At 46.0% G+C, this 18212-nt stretch overlaps 1 protein-coding gene across 1 annotated transcript in view; it reads right to left on the reverse strand.

The window, feature by feature from the left end:
* Window positions 1-324: 324 nt before the first annotated feature.
* The window catches only part of OPRL1 (opioid related nociceptin receptor 1), a gene marked incomplete at its 5' end in the record, with an annotated part of 130024 nt that continues 112136 nt past the window's right edge, over window positions 325-18212 (reverse strand). Inside the window, 1 exon segment of the mRNA XM_082271602.1 lies at window positions 325-2570. Within this exon segment, the coding sequence (XP_082127728.1) occupies window positions 2047-2570 (524 nt within the window). The 3' untranslated portion in view covers window positions 325-2046.

Genomic DNA, 18212 nt, shown 5'->3' on the forward strand with positions numbered 1-18212 from the left:
CTTCTTTTCAGTTACCATCCATGCTTTTGTGTATATTGCCATTTGTACTTTTACAAGCCTTAAAGAGCAGTGCCCACTGATTACCAGTCCCAAATTAAGATCTAAATGGTCGGCCCACATAACCCTGACTGAGTAAATTATCATTTGTAGTTCTAATCAACAAAGTAACCACAAGCACCTACTGACCTACATTCGACACTAAATGTTATTTTTGCAGAGTATTACTATCCCTAATGGTTACCCTTTCAGCATTTACACACTTACTAAAGACCAGCAGTACTATAGAATGGTTAAGGCTACATATTCCCCCATCCCCCCCCCCTGGGACACCATGATGGCATTAACATCTAGTGCTGTATTGTGATCCATACAGCAATTCATAGGGTAGGGATGCATTGAAAAACACCGGAGCTTCTCAGAATAATTTGCTGTCTTTCAGGCTGAATCATATCCTCTTCTCCATCAATGGATTCAGTTTTGTTCATGTTGGCCAAAATGCTGGCCGATACAAGATTCTCTAAACCTGGGTTACCTCCAGGTCCAAGCGCGGCATTGCCTTGCCTCTTAAATACCCCCCTCCCCCCTTAAAGTCACAATTTGCCTTTGGCTGCTGAATGTGTTTGATTCCTCACTTGCTGGAGCAAAGCTTAGCATATCCCCAGTGAAGAAAGGCTTTATTTTTTTCTCTTTTTGAGGCTTCAATAACATGTGCGTGTGAATATATATATATATATAAATATATAATATATGTCTATATACACTGTATATACACGACTGGGTCTCTTTTTTGTATAGGTCAGAAGGCTTTAAAGAAGGAATGATGCCAGGGAGAAAAGAAATAAGGCTGCATAAGTATTTTCTTATCTCAGTAACAGCCACGCAGACAATGGGCAGGACCTATTGTGGGCCATTCATCGAGAAAATGGACAGAACAGATCTGTTTGATGATTTCTGGATTCACTAATACAGAAAAAGAGGCTTCTTGGGAATACCAATTGGATTTCTGTTGTCTTTTGTGTCTTCCTATAATAATTGTTAGACAGTAGCCAAAAAATAAATAAATTTGAGGTTTATAATATTGACCAGTTTTTGGATCTTTTTAGGTAAGTTCAATTTGTGGGAAAGAAGCCAAAAATAAAGTTTGAGGACTGAAACTAGAACTGTCCATATTTCCGACCTTTTGAGGTTGGTCGGCACTTTATTGGAACGGCATCACCACAATGTAGCTGAAGTGAAATCGGCAGGAGGGAGCTCCATCTCTAAAAAGGCTGTTTTGGGTGGCACCAGAGTTCGTGATTGAGGCTTTTAATACTAGCCATGACCAATCAATTTCACATTCATCTTTTTGTTAAGGTTCACAAGTTCCAGCTGTCACGGGCCCCTTGTGTGCATGTGGCCGTAGCAGAAAAGACTTGCTGGCATTGCCCATCAGCGTAGAAGGGCCCCTAGGCTAGCAAGTAATTAATATGGTTTTGGTCATAAATCCTGAATAATTGTTTTCCTGTCTAAAATAATTAGATCTCTCCATGTGTACTAGTTGAAAAAATATAAATGCACACATAGATACTTGTCTCTCGGATATGCTCAAGGCATGTTCTTTCTTAGTGGGACAGTATGTAGAGTTTAACCACTGTAAGTTTAGCTCCTATGGAGCAAATAGGTTTAAGACTGTATAAAAATTGTATTATTCCTGTACAAATTCAGTATACTTGTAGGGAATGAAGGAAATCTTCACTTCGCCAAGGAGCTCAAAAAGCTTTCAAAGAAGATGCGGACCTCTTGTTGGGTCTTTAGTAACTTGAGCTGAGATTGCAGAAACCTTTTAATTTCTCTAGCTCTAAAGGAGTTGCTGGGTTCCATTTGAAACAACCAATGGAATTCAGTAGTAATTTCCATTACGCGCATAAATTCCTGCATTATAAGGAGGTGTCTGTTCTGACACCCCTGTCATCTTGGTCACAAAGCAGTTATTTGCGTCAGTTCTGCTTGCGGGTTAGTCCCTACTTGCTCTGCTTCCCCGCCCATCATGGGCAGCTCCATGCCTAGTCATGCTGGATTGTTCGGACCGTCTGAGTTCTTGCAGGCATAAGCAACATCTTTGGCAATGCTGCACATGCGGTTGGACATCTGCAGCTCGGGGCGGAAGGCGGCGGGGAAGCAGAACTTTTTGAAGCAGGCCTTGAAGTTCTCATCTAAGAAGGCATAGAGCACTGGATTAAGGCTGCTGTTGATGTAGCCCAGGGCAATACAGAAGAGGAGGATGGCCACCTTGACATCGCTGTCCGGCTTGGCTCCAAGGTTCTGAACCAACACGAAGATCTGGACGGGGGTCCAGCAGATAATAAACACGGCAACGACCACCAAGACCAGACGGGTGATCCTTCGCAGGTTCCGGTCCTTCTCCCTTGACCCGGACAAAACACGGACTTTCTTCAGGCGTCTTATCATCAGGCTATAGCAGATGGTGATAATCAAGACCGGAATGACAAAGGAAAACATGAACACGCAGGTGCCGAAGACTGGTTCCCAATAATGTTCAGGATCTGGCAACTGAACCATACACTCAATACCTGCAAGAACAAAGAAAAAAATGATAAAGGGTTTTATTTTTTTTTTACCCATACCTGTAAACTTAAATATAAAGTTGCACATTTTCTTTGTTACATAGTTAGTTACATAGTTAGTGAGGTTGAAAAAAGACATCAGTCCATCCAGTTTAACCTATGATGAGTGTGCGTCATTGCTGTTAACCGTACATTGTATACCCCTTTATGTTGTGGTCTTTAAGGTGCCCATCTAAAAGTTTTTGAAATTATCGATGCTCCCTGCTGATACTACTGCTTGAGAAAGAGAATTCCACATGCTTACTGCTCTGACAGTAAAGAACCCCTTACGTATTTTAGGGGAAACCGTTTTTCCTCTAGTTTTAGTGAGTGGCCACGTGTCTTATTGTATTCCCTTTCTCTGAAAAGTTTGTTCCTTATGCTAGGGTCATCACCAGTAGGGATGATCGAACTTTTGAAAAGTTCGGTTCGACCAGAACACCCAAACTTCCCGAAAGTTCGGCCCGGATTTCAGAACCCTATTGAAATCAATGGGACCCAAACTTTGGTAATCAAAAAACCCAATTTTGAAGCCCTAAAACCCAATAAATGCCCCTAAAAAGTGCCTAGGGTTCTGGGTCATGCCCCAGGGACTATTAATAACACAAAAAAAAAGTTCTTAAAAATTGTCATTTTTGATAGAGAGCCAATTATTGAAAAAAGAAAAATTAGATTTCTTTGGATTTAGTGTCTGGGGGATCTAAAAAGTGTACCTGTGAAGTTTCAGCTCTGTAGCATGTCCAGAACCAGAAAAAAAAAGTTTGTTTGTATTAGAATTGCAGTAGAGCAGGATAGTGGCTTCGCTATTTTCACACCCGGCTTTTTGTTGCAGGCGTTTATAGGGCTTTTTTGTGGACGTGTTTGGAGGCAGGCATGACATCTGAACTTCTGTGTAGGGGTATATATACACACACACATGTATGTATATATACACATACACATATATAGGTGTGAAAGTAGCAGAACCCTATGGCTGCGCTAATGAAATTATTAACAGCCATAGGACTTCACCCCTTTCACACCTATATATGTGTATGTGTATAAATACATATAAGTGTGTGTGTATATATACCCCCATACACAAGTTCAGATGTTATGCCTGCCTCCAAAGACGCCCAAAAAATGCCCAAAAAAAACACGCCTGCAACAACACACCTGGGTGTTTTTGTAGCAGGCGTTTTTTTGGGCATTTTTTGGGCGTCTTTGGAGGCAGGCATAACATATGAACTTCTGTGTAGGGGTATATATACACACACACTTATATGTATTTATACACATACACACATATAGGTGTGAAAGGAGCGAAGTCCTATGGCTGTTAATAATTTCATTAGCTCAGCCATAGGGTTCTGCTACTTTCACACCTTTATATGTGTATGTGTATATATACATATAAGTGTGTGTGTTTATATACCCCTATACACAAGTTCAGATGTTATGCCTGCCTCCAAAGACGCCCAAAAAATGCCCAAAAAAACGCCTGCTACAAAAACGCCCAGGTGTGTTGTTGCAGGCGTTTTTTTTGGGCATTTTTTGGGCGTCTTTGGAGGCAGGCATAACATCTGAACTTGTGTTTATATACACACACACATATGTATTTATACACATACACACATATAGGTGTGAAAGGAGCGAAGTCCTATGGCTGTTAATAATTTCATTAGCTCAGCCATAGGGTTCTGCTACTTTCACACCTACAGTATATATGTGTATGTGTATATATACATACATGTGTGTGTGTGTATATATACCCCTACGCAGAAGTTCAGATGTCATGCCTGCCTCCAAACACGTCCACAAAAAAGCCCAATAAAACGCCTGCAACAAAACGGCCAGGTGTGAAAGGAGCGAAGCCACTATCCTGCTCTAATGCAATTCTAATAGAAACAATCTTTTTTCTATGGCGGTCACCCTGAAATGGAAGGGTTTGGTCACCCTGCCATAGCAGTCAGAGTCAGTTAACCCTACACTACACTACAGTCCCCTGACACTTAACACTTTCCCTACAGAAACTAGATTATTAAATCTAACTATAGTGGAAAATAGTACCCTAACTACACTTGATATCTCTTTCCTCACCACACTAATAATTGCTAAATGACACTTTGAAACAGGAGTAACAGAACTGCTTCCACTCTCTTCCACAGCTCCAGTATTAAAGTGCTAGAGATTTGGCGGGGCTATCTTATATACTGGGGGCATATTCACTACTGATTGGCCTCTGGACCCCCTTGTCACTCCAATCACATTCCTAGCATCCTCCTGCCCCCTCAATTGGCTTTTACTGATGGTTCTGGTCCAATCACAGGCTTTTAAAGCCCAGTTCCTGTCCCATTGCATTTTGGTCGGTTCTGGTTGCCGAATTCCAAACTATTTCAGCAAAAAGTTCGAAATTCGGCCGAATTTCGAACAGTCAATGTTCGGGTCGAACCGATGGTCGACCCGAACCATTCGATCATCCCTAATCACCAGTACAGTATTTGTACATTGATATCATATCCCCTCTCATGCGTCTCTGCTCCAGAAAGAATAAGTTCAATGCTTGTAGTCTTTCCTCATAGCTGATGTCCTCCATTCCCCTAATTTTTTCTGTTGCCCTTCTCTGGACTCTCTCCAGTTCTAGCACATCCTTTCTGAGGACCGGTGCCCAGAACTGGACAGAATACTCCAGATGTGGCCGGATCAGAGTCTTGTAGAATGAGAGAATAATCTCTTTATTTCTGGAGTGAATCCCTTTTTTATACATCCCAGTATTTTGTTGGCTTTGCTTGCAGCGGCTTGGCATTGCATGCCACTGCTAAGCCTGTTGTCCACAGAGGTTCCCCACCTAGTGAGTAGCTTGCTTTGGTGTTTCTGATGCCCAAGTGCATTACTTTACATTCTTCAACATTAAACCTCATCTGTCATGTAGTTACCCACCCCATTATTTTGTTCAGGTCTGCTTGTAAGGTTTCCACATCCTGCATAGAAGATATTGGCATGCTTAGTTTAGAATCATCCGCAAATACCGAGATTGTGCTGGATATCCCCCCCTCTAGATCGTTAATGAATAATTTTAACAGGATTGGTCCCAGGACAGAACCCTGGGGGACCCCACTTTCCACACCCGCCCAATCCGAGTACTCCCCATTTATCACCACCCTCTGGACTCTCCCCTGGTGCCAGTTCTCTATCCAGGTACTCACCCTATGGTCCATACCTACGTACCTTAGTTTGTACAGTAAGGGTTTGTGGGGAACTTTGTCAAATGCCTTTGCAAAGTCCAGATACACCACATCCACAGGCTTTCCTTTATCTAGATGGCAACTCACTTCATCATAGAAGGTTAATAGATTGGTCTGGCAAGAACGATTTTTCATGAATCCATGCTGATTACTACTAATAATATAGTTTCATTACTAAAATCTTGTATGTAGTCTCTTAACATCCCCTCCAAAATCTTGCAGACTACTGATGATAGGCTGACCGGCCTATAGTTTCCCGGGATATATCTCGACCCTTTTTTAAATATTGGTACCACATTGGCTTTTTTCCAATCAGCTGGCACCATTCCCATCTGTAGCCTATCCTTAAAGATCAAGAATAATGGTCTGGCTATCACCTGGCTGAGCTCTTTAAGAACCCTTGGGTGTAAGCCATCCGGTCCTGGTGATTTATTTACCGTATATACTCGAGTATAAGCCGAGTTTTTCAGCACATTTTTTTGTGCTGAAAATGTCCCCCTCGGCTTATACTCGAGTCAAGGAAAAAAATGTCCTCTCCGACGGGTTTAAGGTTTAAAAATGGCGCCGCCCGTCGCATACATGTTACCGCGCACGCGCCGCTCGTGTAATTTCGGCTATTGCCGGCGCCGCTCGGGAGAGGCCGGGAATAGCCGAAAGTATACGAGCGGCGGCGGCGCGTGCGCAATGACGTGTCAGCGCCGGGCGGCGCCATTTTTAAAATGAAGGCGCCTCTGGAACAGGTAAGTGAAACAGCTTCACTACCTGCCATGGGCTGCGGGCACACTACAAGGGATGCAGTGCTGCGGGCATGGTCCACATGTACCATGCCCACAGCACTGCATCTCCTGTAGTATGCCCACAACCCCGGATCCTCTAGTACCATGCCAGTACCCTGCAATCTCCTGCACCATGCCAGTACATGCATTCTCCTTCACCATGCCAGTACCCTGCAATCTCCTGCACCATGCCAGTACATGCATTCTCCTGCACCATGCCAGTACCCTGCAATCTCCTGCACCATGCCAGTACCCTGCAATCTCCTGCACCATGCCAGTACCCTGCAATCTCCTGCACCATGCCAGTACCCTGCATTCTCCTGTACCATGCCAGTACCCTGCATTCTCCTGCACCATGCCAGTACCCTGCATTCTCCTGCACCATGCCAGTACCCTGCATTCTCCTGCACCATGCCAGTACCCTGCATTCTCCTGCACCATGCCAGTACCCTGCATTCTCCTGCACCATGCCAGTACCCTGCATTCTCCTGTACCATGCCAGTACCCTGCATTCTCCTGTACCATGCCAGTACCCTGCATTCTCCTGCACCATGCCAGTACCCTGCATTCTCCTGTACCATGCCAGTACCCTGCATTCTCCTGCACCATGCCAGTACCCTGCATTCTCCTGCACCATGCCAGTCACCCTGCATTCTCCTGCACCATGCCCGCCACCCTGCATTCTCACCCTAGGCTTATACTCGAGTCAATGATTTTTCCCATCTTTTTGTGGTAAAAGTAGGGGTCTCGGCTTATACTCGGGTCGGCTTATACTCGAGTATATACGGTATGTTAAGTTTCTCTAGTTTAGTTTTAAGTCTATCTTCTGTTAGCCATGGGGGTACTTCCTGAGGTGTATTATTTAATTTAGCATTACAAGCTGAGTTAGTGTAGCCCCCCAATTCTTTTGTGAAGACTGAAGAGAAGAAATGATTTAACACTTTTGCCTTCTCTCTGTCCTCTGTGGCCAGATTCCCTTTGTCGTCTTTTATGGGGCCAATGTGTTCTTGCCTCGCTTTCTTACTATTTATATACTTAAAGAATTTCTTGTTTTTTTTTTTACTATCTTCCGCTATATGTCTCTCGTTTTCTATTTTCGCCACCTTGATTTCGCCTTTACATTTCTTATTGCACTCTTTGTAATGCTTGAATGCTGCCAATGACCCCTCAGCCTTGTATTTTTTGAAGGCCCTTTCTTTAGTGTTAATATGCATTTGTATGTTGGAGTTTAGCCACCCAGGGTTTAGTTTTGCGCTTTTAAATTTATTCCCCTTTGGAATGCACTGGCCAATCCCTTTGTTTAGTATGCTCTTGAACCACTCCCATTTTTCCTCCGTGTTCTTTGTTCCTAGGGTTCTATCCCATTTGATATTTTCTAGCAGAGAGCGCAGTTTTGGGAAATTGGCTCTTTTGAAATTCAGTGTCCTTATATTACCCTTGTGTTTCCTATTACTATGATTAATACTAAAACTAATTGACCTATGGTCACTTTTCCTAAGTTGCCCCGTATTTCTATATCCACGAGCAGGTCTGTATTGTTGGTAATCAGTAGGTCAAGTACAGCTTTGTTTCTTGTCACAGCGTGCACCATCTGACCCATGAAATTGTCCTGCAAAACATTTAGGAAATGCCGAGCTTTGGATGAATGCGCTGCGCCTTCTGCCCAGTCTATATCTGGATAATTAAAGTCCCCCATTATAATGACATTTCCCATCCTTGCTGCCAATCCAATCTGTGAAAGGAGGTCCGCCTCCCCCTCCTCCCTCTGGTTGGGGGGCCTATAGCATACGCCCAATATTACCTTCCAGACAGTGCCTTCCCTTTGAAGTTCTACCCATAGGGATTCTACATCATCCATAGCTCCATTATTAATATCATCCCTCATATTTACCTGTACACTGTTCTTAATATACAGACATACCCCTCCCCCTTTTTTACCTTCTCTATCTCTGCGATAAAGGGAATACCCCTGAATGGTCGCCAGCCAATCATGAGAGCTGTCAAACCAAGTCTCTGAAATCCCCACAAAATCTAAGTCCTCCTCATACATCAGCAGCTCCAGCTCTCCCATCTTGCTGGCCTGGCTTCTAGCATTGGTATACAAACCTCGTAATTTTGACCAGGTGCATACTATATCCTCATTTGATGTTGGTTTTAGGCTGCTCTTGCGATTTTTCCCCATACCCGCCTTGGAATTAGGAGCTCTGAACACCCTACTAATGTCCCCATTGGTGCCTGCTGGACCTTGCTCCCCGCTGGCTAATTCTACACCTGTACCCTCCCCTCTAACTTGTTGGCCATCTTCTCACCCAGAATGGTTGCACCCTCCTCATTAAGGTGCAATCCGTCCCTACTAAAGAGCCGGTAGCCGACTGAGAAGTCGGCCCAGTTCTCCAGGAACCCAAAACCCTCCTTACTACACCAGCTCCTCAGCCACTTGTTAACTTCCCTAATCTCCCGCTGCCTCTCTGGTGTGGCTCGAGGTACAGGTAAACTGTTTGTTTCATGCAGTCACCCTAAATGCTCCCCCTTTCATGTATTTCCTCCATGGGCAGACAGATTAAGCCAGGTACATAATGGATTTTGGCTATTAAATAGTAACTCTAGACAAAATATATTTTATTGTGAATAGAGTAGGAAAGATTTTGAACCTCTGTCATTTTTTAAAGCTACCTCTTGCCCAGTTAGAAAGCATCTCCCTTACTTCCTGCCCCAGTGATGTGGTTGTCACCAAACAGGAAGTGAAGAAAAAGCCCCAGCAGGGACACATACAGCCAAGAAAAAAAGCTCTAGCCTTCTCCAACTCTACTGATCTGTTTTTTATAGATATCCGTGTACCTATTGCAGAATTTCCTCCACTTCCTGTCCTAGTAACACACTGTCTAGGTCGGGAAGTAAAAGAAAATCTACCAATGGGCCCCCATTCTGTCCAAAAACAAAACGTGGAGATGCAATTTAACCACTTAAGCCCCGGAAGATTTTACCCCCTTCCTGACCAGGGGGTATTTTGCGATTCGGCACTGCGTGACTTTAACGGACAATTGCGCGGTCGTGCGACGCTGTACCTAAACGAATTTGACGTCCTTTTTATCCCACAAACAGAGCTTTCTTTTGGTGGTCTTTTTGGTGGTTTTTTGATCACCTGTGCGATTTTTTGATCATGTGCTATAAACAAAAAAAGAGCGACAATTTTGCAAAAATAACAATATTTTTCACATTTTTTTATATGAAATTCCCCAAAAAAAAATTTAAAAATCAAAATTTTTTAACATTTTCGGCCAATTTGTTTTATGCTACATATGTGTGACAATAGTGAATGAAAATTCGCTATTGTCACACCGATCCTCCTCCTGGCCAATCAGGAAGCGCGTCCGATACGCGCTTCCTGATTGGCCGCTAGGCAAACCCCATGCCATTGGCCGAGGAGGAGGCGGTAGAGGGAGGACTGGAGGAGAAGCGCCGCCGGGACTGAGGAGATGCCGTGCCGGGGGACTGAGGAGAAGCCGCCCGCCGCCGCTGCTGCTCCAGGTAAGTAAGTGGGCAGGCATGCTGATCTCTGCATTGGGGGAATGTATGCTGGTCACTGCATTGAAGGGGGCACGCACGCTGATCTCTGCATTGAGGGAATGTATGCTGGTCACTGCATTGAAGGGGGCACGCACACTGATCTCTGCATTGGGGGAATGTATGCTGGTCACTGCATTGAAGGGGGCACGCACGCTGATCTCTGCATTGAGGGAATGTATGCTGGTCACTGCATTGAAGGGGGCATGCACGCTGATCTCTGCATTGAAAGGGGGCATGTATGCTGGTCACTGCATTGAAAGGGGGCATGTATGCTGGTCACTGCACTGAAAGGGGGCATGTACGCTGGTCACTGCATTGAAAGGTGCATGTATGCTTGTCACTGCATTGAAAGGGGCATGTACGCTTGTCACTGCATTGAAAGGGGCATGTACGCTTGTCACTGCATTGAAAGGGGCATGTACGCTGGTCACTGCATTGAAAGGGGGCATGTACGCTGGTCACTGCATTGAAAGGGGGCATGTATGCTGGTCACTGCATTGAAAGGGGGCATGTACGCTGGTCACTGCATTAAAAGGGGGCATGTACGCTGGTCACTGCATTGAAAGGGGAATGTACGCTGGTCACTGCATAGAAGGGGGCATGTATGCTGGTCACTGCATTGAAAGGGGCATGTACGCTGGTCACTGCATTGAAAGGGGGCATGTACGCTGGTCACTGCATTGAAGGGGCACGCTGGTCACTGCATTGAAAGGGGGCATGTACGCTGGTCACTGTTTTGAAGGGGGCACGCTGGTCACTGTTTAGAAAGGGTGCACGCTGATCACTGTGCATTGAAAGGGGGGGTCACTGTGCATTGAAAGAAACTTGGAAGTCATCTGTGCGGCTTCAGGCACAGATGTCTATGCAAGTAACACCCAAAACCCAGAACTACTTTTTCAAATCGATGCGGCACTGCAAAGTCAGCGTTGCACCGATTTGAACAGTGTGATTGCCACTGATAGGATGCGACTTTACCTGTCATATCACTTGACAAGTCGTTCCAATGTAAATGAGGGCTTATAATCCTTTTACCCTGCATATAATGGCTTTTGCCAGATTTATGCTCAAAATGCCTTTTATTTAGGTGAAAATGCTGCTTCCTGCCCTCACACTGCAATGGTCAATGCTGGTATAGCTGAGTAACAGTCACACCCTTCAGCACCCTACAAGTCTGTCCTTACACAGACTTGTACTGCAGAGAAAAAGAGGGGGCATGTTTGACCAAAAAGGAGGCTTCTCTGACCAGGATCAATGGGGCTGTTTTACACTGGTGGCTGGAGGAGGGTGGAGTAAAAACAGGTGAGTGAGCTGCGGTTTTACCACTACAATCCCCCCCCCCTCCCCCCCAGCTACCCACCAGAATTCTAACATTACAGCCTGACAGGGCTGTACACAAGTTGCGGCCACAGCTGTAGAGTTTGACAAACTTGCCCATTCAGATCAATTTGCAGTTGCAGCATGGTCCCGCATTGTAAAATTGCCATCTAGCAGTTTAACCACTTAAGCCCCGGAAGATTTTACCCCCATTCCAACCAGGGGGTTTTTTGCGATTCAGCACTGCGTGATTTTAACGGACAATTGCGTGGTCGTGCGACGCTGTACCTAAAAAAATTTGACGTACTTTTTTCCCCACAAACAGAGCTTTCTTTTGGTGGTATTTGATCACCTGTGCGATTTTTACTTTTTGCGCTATAACCACTTACCGCATACTAACGTAGGTCTACGTCGGTAAACTTTGCGGTAGTGTACCGGGATGATGCCTCTAGCTAGAGACACCATCCCGGTACCGTGGTTTGAAGCCGACGGTTGGCTTTCCATCGGTACCGACCGATGCGGCTCGGGAGCCGCTCGATCGGTACCCGGGGGGGCGGGACGGGACGTCCCCCCCTCCCGCCGCCTTCCGTGGCTTTGCTCGGGGCTCCCGTCCCACCGGGAGCCCCGAGCACCCAGTCGGCGCGTCCGCCGGCTGGATGGAGTCCCGATGAATGCCGGAAACGGCATCGATCGGGTCTCCGTTGACGTAACCCGGAGGCGGCGTCCATGACGTCACTTCCGGGTTACTGTGCTGCAAAAGGCGGCAAATTTGAAAATCGGTTGTATGCAAAAACGCCGTTTTTGGCGTTTTGGAGTTTTGCATACAGGGAAGTGTAGTGGAGGGGTCTAGGGTCTTTTAGACCCTCGATCCCTCCATAAAGTGTACCTGTCACACATATTGCTGTCACAAGGGATGTTTACATTGCTTGTGACAGCAATAAAAGTGATCAGATTTTTTATTTTTTTTTTTAAACTGTAATAAAGTTAAAAAAATAAATAAAATAAATGGGAAAAAAAAAAAATTTAGCCGCCCCCGTCACCGTTAGCTCGCGCACAAAAAAAAACGTATACGCAAGTCGAGCCGCAAATGAAATCGCTGTTCAAACCACACATGTGAGGTATCGCCGCGATCGCCAGAGCGTGGGCAATAATTTTAAAAAAAGAGCTACACTCTAACTCTAAACTGGTAACCGTTAAATAAATTTAAAGCGTCGCAGATTGAGATCTCTATTGACCGTAGTTTGTCGCCATCCCACGGGGGGGCGCAATTTTAAACCGTAACATGTTGGGTATCTATTTACTCGGCGTGACATGTTCTTTCACAATATACAAAAAAATGGGCTAACTTTACTGTTTAGTATTTTTTAAATGCAGTGAAATGTGATTTTTCAAAATTTTTCCAAAAAAATGGCGCTTTAAAGACCGCTGCGCAAATACCGCGTGACAAAAATTATTGCAATGACCGACATTTTATTCTCCAGAGTCTTTGCTAAAATAATATATATAATGTTTGGGGGTTCTAAGTAGTTTTCTAGGAAAAAATACTGGTTTTAACGTGTGAACAAAAAGTGTCCGAAATAGGGCTGGGGCTTAAGTGGTTAAACAAAAAAAGCGTCAATTTTGCAAAAATAACAATATTTTTCACATTTTTTTATATGAAATTCCCCAAAAAAAATGTAAAAATCAAAATTTTTTAACATTTTAGGCCAATTTGTTTTATGCTACATATGTTTGGTAAAAAAAAAAATCGCAAAAAGCGTATTTTGATTGGTTTGCGCAAAAGTTATTGCGTTTACTAACTAAGGGAAAGATTTTTGTCATTTTTGGTGTTTTTTTTTAACGCGTAATGGCGGCGATCTGCGATTTTTTTTGCGGTACTGCGACATTGCGGCGGACAGATCGGACCCTTGACTGACATTTTTGACACTTTTGGGGCTACCAGTGACATTTCTACAGTAATCAGTGCTATATATATGCACTGTTACTGCAAAATGACACTGGCAGGGAAGGGGTTAACTTTACTGGGGAAGGAGGGCTTAAGTGTGTCCCTAGGGGCGTGATTCTAACTGTGATTGGACATGGCTACTGGTGTAGGAACAGTGATCAACGGTCCTACATAGTAGAACCGTGTGATCACTATTACTACACAGGGGAGAATGACAAGCGGCTTGTTTACATTAGCCGCCTGCCTTTCTCCCTCTCCACCGATCGCCGAGTGACCGGCGGACATCGGGTCCGCCGGTCACACGCACGGACTTCCTAGGGAACGAGCCGGGGAGCGCGCGCTCGCCCGCTATTGGCTCACAAGCAACTGACAGGCAAGTGACGTACCCATGCGTCACTCTGCCTGGCCGGGGCTGACCGCCGCAGTATATGTACTTGCAGCGGTCGGCAACCGGTTAGAAATTTAAAAAAATTAGAAAAAAAAAAAAAAAAGACTGCTATACTGACCTCTGAAAAACAATCCACTGTACATTGCTTTTTAGAGCAAGGTAAGCTTACCGCCTGTCTGAAAGAGCCCTTACTGAGTGCTGATAACTGAGAGTACTGGGCCTACATCTGGTGTCTATTGGACTGCACAATCGTATTTTAGGCACCATGCACAACTGCCCATTTAGTACATTTAGAATGTTTTTTCTGTTATTTTAATTAGAGCTTTATTTTTCAATATTATTAATGAAAAGATCTGGTATTGACAGAAATACCAGAGAAAATACACTACTCTAGGAGGGTGCTACAATAAATTTTTTAGATAAAGTTGGTTTCGGGTGGACTAAATCCTCCACTGCGAGGATTCCAAAGTTCCCGACTTAGCTTCACTCACTATGGTGTCCCACTCCTCCTTGACTAAGGCACAACGTATGTCATCAACCCCACGATAACCACTATGCATACTTATCTACATCAAACACCAGGACACCATTTTGGAGTAAAATTGGCCATAGCGGCCATTTAATAACAAATAACCAAATATACCAAAAATTCCTTAAAACAGAAACAATATTAATAATACAGTAACCATAAACATAAGGTTGCCGATCTTTGGAGGCACACAGTATGAAACATCCACATTGTATCTGCGTAACTACTTACACAGACCCCAGCCGCACCACACTGGCTCGGAGACAACCCCAACTCTCTGCAGATACCTCACAGCTCAACCTACCAGTTAAACCACCATTAACTGGTATTCCACATGGGACTCCATACCTTAGATGTGTCCCGAATATGATTAATCACAGCAGATTTTACAATGCCTCCAAAGACCCCAACCGCCATGCCACAATAGCCATAAAAAGGGGATTAATCCAGAGTAGGGACGGGAGGGCGGGAACTTTCTTCATCCACGTTCTTCCTCCAATGCCTGAACTTTGATATACTGCCTTGACGACCTCTTGGAGTCCCTCCTTCCACCATGTACCCACCCATTACTGTACATGTATCCTTCTATCTTCATCTTATAAAATTAACCAGTGGCGGCCCATTCATTGGGGGCACAGGGGTGCTACCCCCCCCCCTAATCCATGCATCCGGACCCTAATCTTCATGCAGGGCGCCAGACTCATGGATTCCAATGGGGGTTTTTTTTTAAGCACATGATTAGAGCCAGATGCTCTAATAGGCTTCAAAAAAGGGTGGGCTCTGGGCGCAGAGCACTGCGCCCTGAGCCCACCCAGTTGTGTGACAATAGCGGATGAATATTCACTATTGTCACATGGATTCTCCTCCTGGCCAATCAGGAAGCGGGTCCCGAGACCCTTATTCAGATTGGCGAAAGAAGCCATGCTATTGGCCAGGGAGGAGGGAGGAGACGCAGGGGAAGCACTATCCAGGGAGGAGACTGAGAGGGAAGCCGCCAGCCGCCACTGAAATTAAAGCAGAGTTCCGGCCTCGAACATGCTTTTTTAATAAAAATACCCCCGGGACAGTCAGGGCTGGTACATTCCACAATGGATAACCTCTGAACTGTCCCGGGTCGCACTTACCTATTAGAAGAAATACTTACCTTGAAAATTTCTTCTCCAGCGCTGCCATCTCAGGTGTGGGCAGCTGAAGCCAGCGGGACCTCTTCTGCGTCCTCTTCCGTCCCACAATGCACTGCACCAGCCCCGCCGTCACTTCCGGGGCATGCGCGTCATCCCTGCACAGCTTCTGCAAAGCTGTTTAGCAGGGAATGATGCACCTGCACCGGAAGTGAGGAGCGGGGCCGGTGCAGGCGCATTGATTCCTGGGAGCGATGGCGTTCAGCTCCCAGGAATCAATGCAAGGAGGAAGTGACGGCGCGGGCCGCGGCAGCAGAGGGAGGAAGAGGAAGAAAGGTGAGTATATTTTCTTCAATATCAAGGTAAGTAAACAAAAAAAAAAATAGTGATTATCCATTTCTTTTTCAGGTGACACTCACCAAGCGGATGGCCCAAAGTCGATTTTGAGGCCGGAACTCCGCTTTAACCCTTTCTATTCCTGATACCCATGTTTGCCTAGTCATGTTAGCCCTTCGCTCATTTTTTTTTTTTTTTTTTTGCTTCGGGCTTCTCTTTAGTTGCTGGAGTTCCTACCAGATATAATATTCTTGCGGGTGATTCAGCGCATCAACATCCACCCGAAGCCTAAACCTGACTTTTGGGTGGACTGACCCCTTGTTTAACCATACACATTCCGTGATAGTTTTGACCCTTTTGTATTGTCAGATAAAAATATGGTATAAGTGAGAATTCCCCTTCAAGTATACATCAGGCAATGTTCCGTTACAGGAAACTGCCTAGCTACACAGAACTTGCAAATAATCCAATCACATCAGGAGCAGGAAAATTATAGGTTCATTCCTACACCGCCACACAAACACAATGTATCTAACATGTCACTATAATTTGCTTCTTTAGAAATAGTGTTTCTGTAGAAAGTCCCAGAGCTTGCTTGATTTATACGCTCAAAGGAACGCAATATCCTTTGCAATTCTACCAGAACCTCGCGCATTCCAATTCACCCTTTTATTTATTAGCCTGCCTTGTGACAGCCTGATATATACTCCAGATAAAACACGCCACAGAAAGCAAGAAGGCAGCATGGAAAATGCACAAGCCGCAAGGAATGCACACTGATAAAACGGGTATCTTTCTGTAGGTTGTATAAAGCTGTGATTGGCAACCAGAAAAACATGGCCTCCAATGCTTCCCACACTTCTATTTAACTCAATCATAATTAATAGGGTTGCAATGATACCCTTTTTTTATTGGCGAGTACGAATACCGATACTTTCAGACAAGTAGTCACTGATTACGAGTACCGATGCTTTCAGTCAAGTAGTCACCGATACCGAGTACCGATACTGTGCTGTGTGATTTCCGTCCATACAAAATGAATAGGCTTAAATCGCGTTGCAAAGAATTGCATGCAATTTGAACAGGGCAGAGGTGCGATTCCTGTCCCAAAACACATGCAGATTCCTGCCCCGCTCCTGTGTGATCTCAGGCTTGTCATAGTGATTCTGAGCTTGAGTTCACACAGGAGCGAGAGCAGCTCTCTACCCCCAGCCTCCAGTTGCTCTCTCCCCCCAGCCTCCAGTTGCCCTCTCCCCCCAGCCTCCAGTTGCTCTCTCCCCCCAGCCTCCAGTTGCTCTCTCCCCCCAGCCTCCAGTTGCTCTCTCCCCCCAGCCTCCAGTTGCCCTCTCCCCCCAGCCTCCAGTTGCTCTCTCCCCCCAGCCTCCAGTTGCTCTCTCCCCCCAGCCTCCAGTTGCTCTCTCCCCCCAGCCTCCAGCAGCTCTCTACCCCCCAGCCTTCAGCAGCTCTCTACCCCCATTCTCCAGTGGCTCTCTCCCCCTCAGCCTCCAGCGGCTCTCTCCCCTCAGCCTGCAGCGGCTCTCAACCCCCATTCTCTAGTGGCTCTCTCCCCCCCCAACCTCCAGCAGCTCTCCCCCCCAGGGTCTCTCTCCCCCCCAGCCTTCAGCAGCTCTCTCCCCCAAGCGGCTCTCTCCCCCCAGCGGCTCTCTCCCCCCAGCCTCCAGCAGCTTTCTACCTCCATTTTCCAGCAGCTCTCTCCCCCCAGCCTCCAGCAGCTCTCTCCCCCCAGCGGCTCTCTCCCCCCAGCCTCCAGCAGCTTTCTACCTCCATTTTCCAGCAGCTCTCTCCCCCCAGCCTCCAGCAGCTCTCTCCCCCCAGCGGCTCTCTCCCCCCAGCCTCCAGCAGCTTTCTACCTCCATTTTCCAGGAGCTCTCTCCCCCCCAGCCTTCAGCAGCTCTCTACCCCCATTCTCCAGTGGCTCTCTCCTCCTCAGCCTCCAGTGGCTCTCTCCCCTCAGCCTGCAGCGGCTCTCTACCCCCATTCTCTAGTGGCTCTCCCCCCCCCACCTCCAGCAGCTCTCCCCCCCAGGGTCTCTCTCCCCCCAGCCTTCAGCAGCTCTCTCCCCCAAGCGGCTCTCTCCCCCCAGCGGCTCTCTCCCCCCAGCCTCCAGCAGCTTTCTACCTCCATTTTCCAGCTGCTCTCTCCCACCAGCCTCCAGCAGCTCTCTCCCCCCAGCAGCTCTCTCCCCCCAGCCTCCAACGGCTCTCTACCCCCATTCTGATTGGTTAGTGCCACCCATGTGACGGTGCTGACCAATTAGAATCCCTGTAGTCTGTATTTAATTCTTTTCAGTGCCATTTGCGCCCATTCATTTTGTATGGACACAATTTGCACTGCAAAATGTCAGTTTCGGGAACATTTATACAAGTACGAGTGGAAATACTCGGTATT

This window comes from Pelophylax lessonae (assembly GCF_965119305.1).
Source record: "Pelophylax lessonae genome assembly, chromosome: 11".
NCBI classification, from domain to species: Eukaryota; Metazoa; Chordata; class Amphibia; order Anura; family Ranidae; genus Pelophylax; species Pelophylax lessonae.